At 40.9% G+C, this 3,795-nt stretch overlaps 1 protein-coding gene across 1 annotated transcript in view; it reads left to right on the top strand.

The window, feature by feature from the left end:
- Positions 1-1,486: 1,486 nt before the first annotated feature.
- Positions 1,487-3,795, top strand: part of LOC126398796 (R-spondin-3-like) — a 4,820-nt gene continuing 2,511 nt past the window's right edge. Inside the window, exons 1-2 of the mRNA XM_050058392.1 lie at positions 1,487-1,622; positions 1,978-2,169. Of these exons, the coding sequence (XP_049914349.1) occupies positions 1,553-1,622; positions 1,978-2,169 (262 nt within the window). The 5' untranslated portion in view covers positions 1,487-1,552. The remainder of the gene's footprint in view (positions 1,623-1,977; positions 2,170-3,795) is intronic.

The raw sequence follows: 3,795 nt of genomic DNA, 5'->3' as shown, positions 1-3,795 counted from the left end.
GCTGAGCAACAGTTTTGTGTAACAAGAACATATAGACGCCTGTCCCAAATAAAGGCCTCTTGATTTCAGTGATTTAAGCAAATAATAGCCCGGGCTATTGATTAAAGTTTTATGATAGTTTTTCTGTTGTTAAACGTAGCTCCCCCTTTCACTACAATTCATTCATTAATGTTCACCCTTTTTGGATTCTTCGTTCACGGTGGAGGCATGCCAGAAAAACTGTTTCTTCACGAATTCAACGACACATGGGGTAAGTGACTGATAAAAAAATTATCATTTTGTGGGTGAAGTGTTCCTTTAAGATTCATACAGTTCTCTGTTTTAATAGTTTATTTTGTTTAATTGACCACGTTTAAAAAATTGTTAGAGAGGAATCTACTATTCTACTTCAAGAAAAATTCAGAATCTCTGAGCAAATATTGTTCATTTCAAAAGATTAACTACTGGACAATTTTTTTTTCTATTTCACTGAGAAGTCAATACTTAGTACTTAACATTTATTAATTTAGAACTGACATTTTTTTAATTAGCGAATAATCTGCCTATTATTGTCTCGGTTAATCAATTAATTTCTTGTAAAAAAAAAACGTGTAACATGCCCCGTTTAATTTCCTGGAGCGCATGGTGACATCTTCAACCAACAGTCTAAGAGCCATTCAGTTTGTACGACAGAAACGCATCAAATTCTTACATTTACGAAGCATAAAACCAGCAAAACTTTGGCTATTTGTCATCCAAAAAGTACTAAAGTGAACATTCAATTATCAAAATAAGTTGCCAGGTAATTTTCTGTTTGAATTTTTCTGTTGAATTGATTAATTGAGCGTTCGTACTGATCACTGGCATCCATAGACGAGTCATCATGCAGTCAGGATATACAGGGTTGTAGCACTCAGGCATTAAAAAGTTAAAACATTACATACAGAACTATACAGACTGAGGAGTTATAGCTAGAGTGAAAATCTAAGGAACAACAACAGTGGCAGAGTAAAAAAAGCCACAAGGGCAAACATCAGAGTTCAGTAACAATAAGCAAAAGACTTTAAAGGACAGACTTGTAAACTTAGTGAGCTAATAAATGTAGAGTATGTGACACGTGAGGATAAAAGATCCATCGTGTAGAAATCACAGTGTAATTCCTTTTCTGTAAAGAGACACTGCCGTGATAATAGATCAGGAGGAGGGTCGTGAAGGACACAGGAGAGGAGGTTGGGAGTGTGTTTGAGTGTGTGTGGGAAACAGAGACAAGCCCACAGCAGCTTACCCAAACGTCCATTAGATCTGGGTTGCGACTATCATATGATGGCTCCTCTGCTGTTTGCGTTCTTCATGGCGTTCTGCCAGCTTCAGTGATCTCATGGAATGCACGTGGGATTTTTCTGCAAGAAAACATTTGCACTCAACGGTTCTCTCACCCAGACTGGAGTCTCCACATGGGTCCATGTGAGTAACCTTTATGGAGACGACTTCTGAAAGGCTCATCGTGGGGTTTGGGATGTGATGCAAGGTGTCTTTGCTGACTGGATCCATGCTGAACTGAAGGTGAAGGAAAATGCGCATATCATCATTAATTTGGATTCTGCACCTCATGAATCTTACGAAAGGCCTTGATGACACAAGACGTGAGTATTCATGCAGAGTATAACTTGTTTGACATGGTTCCTGTGAGATGTGCCTTATCTATCCTAATTTTTCCGGTGGGAGATAGTGAACAGTAGACAGACACTACATATGGAGACAATAAGTGCTCCTTCAGCTCTCAGGGAACAATGTGCTCATAGATTTCCAGAGGATTTACCCACTTGCACACTACAAATTTGAGAGCTTGGCTCTGTCTGTGAGCTCATAAAAAGCTGCCTGTAAAATTTAGTTCTGTAAATGGAGCACAGAGTATGTGAGATATTATATTTTATTTGCACGAGCGCAGAGAGAATATAAAACTCAGACGCACACCTCTCACATTCCTTTAATCCACAGGTAGCTCCTCCGTGAACAGACTGTGTCCGGCAGGTTGTGCGACGTGCTCGGCCCTGAACGGCTGTCTGTCCTGTAAACCTCGCCTCTTCTTCCACCTGGAGCTGGACGGGATGCGGCAAAGGGGCACCTGTCTGTCCTCCTGTCCCCGGGGTCACTATGGCACACGCTCTCCGCACATCAGCACCTGCACCAGTGAGTATGAGTGGACACATGCAGGAGTGTTTAAAGGAACAGTTCACCCCAAAATCAAAAATGCATATTTTTCCTCTTACCTGTAGTGCTATTTATCGGTTTAGATTGTTTTGGTGTGAGTTGCAGAGTGTTGGAGATATCAGCTGTAGAGATGTCTGCCTTCTCTCCAATATAATGGAACTAGATGGCACTCAGCTTGTGGTGCTCAAAGTGCCAAAAAAATACATTTGAAAGACTCAACATCAATGTCTCTTTCCAGAAATCATGACCTGGTTACTCAAGATAATCCACAGACCTTGTTGTGAGCAATTTCATGTAGGAACTATTTTCTTTCTAATGAAGTACACCATGCATGCGGGGATGTATTTATGCTGCACAGTATATAGCTCGTGCATGAATATGTATGTGCATGAGCTCACAGGTGCTACAGGAAAACTTCCTGACATATTAACATCGGTGGTTCCAACAGCCGTTTGACCAAAGAATGTGGCTCCCTCACCTCAAACACAGTTTCTCTCTGGAGTTGGACATCCAGTTGTCTCCTCAATGGATCAGCTGACATCCCCTGGGCAAGTCTCACTTCGGCTCGTTGTCCTCTCTATTGTTAACGTTAACGTTAATTGACATAAAACTCCATCCTGATGGCTTTGTCCTTGCAGTGGGAATCCCTCACGTGAAAGATATTTTATGGGTCTAGAAAGCAGCTCCAAAACTGTCTTGGCAATTTTCTGGTCTGCCTGTCTGCTCCATTAATTAGGTCCTGCTACTGCAAATCTCTCCCCAAGTTTAACCCTTTGCTGACCCCTGACCTTTGCACTTTGACCCAGCGTGATGACGTCACGTCAGTTTAAAGGCATTAATTCAGTTTTACATTTTTTCAAAACTTTTTTTTTCATGTTGTCTGACAGGCACCTCATCATATTCTGTTCAACATTTAAAACAAATGTTCAGATAGTCCAGGAGTATTGGTAAAAAAGCCAGCCATTTTCAGACTGTGTTGTTCCACCCCTTGTCAATAGGGGGTACTGCAGCTCCCTCAGTGCCCAACTTCAAGTGCCCATGAACTGCACCTGCCAGTTGCATCACCGCACAGAGGGAAGTGTGCATCTACTGTTAGCTCACCTAGCACAGCTGAGTCAAAGAGCATGGATACCAAGAGGCGAAGCTCAATAGAACGCCCCATAGCAACAGACTCGCCCATGGTTTCGTCCTACCGCCGCCATTTTTGACCGTCAGCAGACCGCAGCAGACCCGCTTGCATACAAAAACACACAGACAAACTGAAGTATATCACTATTAATTATGCTTACAATGCTACTCACCTCGTGATAGCTTGGTCACAGCTGCTTTTTCACGTTTTTGTAAAGCATAATATAGAATTTAAAAAAAACAAAACGAGGAAAAACGGCCGAGATGGCATCTCTACATATTACATCCACTTATGAGAAGATTAACTTAATTACTCCTTCAAAATCACCCCATAAGCCAATCTACCAAAAAATTAAAAAAAAATTTAAAATCAATATTTTAACTAGAAACACATTAATGGTGACGTCACATAGTCAGGAATAAGGATTTATTTACAGTTTGTACAGTAAGGGGACAGTAATAATAATAATAATAATA

This window comes from Epinephelus moara, chromosome 12 (genome assembly GCF_006386435.1).
Source record: "Epinephelus moara isolate mb chromosome 12, YSFRI_EMoa_1.0, whole genome shotgun sequence".
In the NCBI taxonomy this organism is placed as follows: Eukaryota; Metazoa; Chordata; class Actinopteri; order Perciformes; family Serranidae; genus Epinephelus; species Epinephelus moara.
Note: the sequence above shows the minus strand (reverse complement) of the source record. Positions and strands in the feature narration are given on the sequence as shown.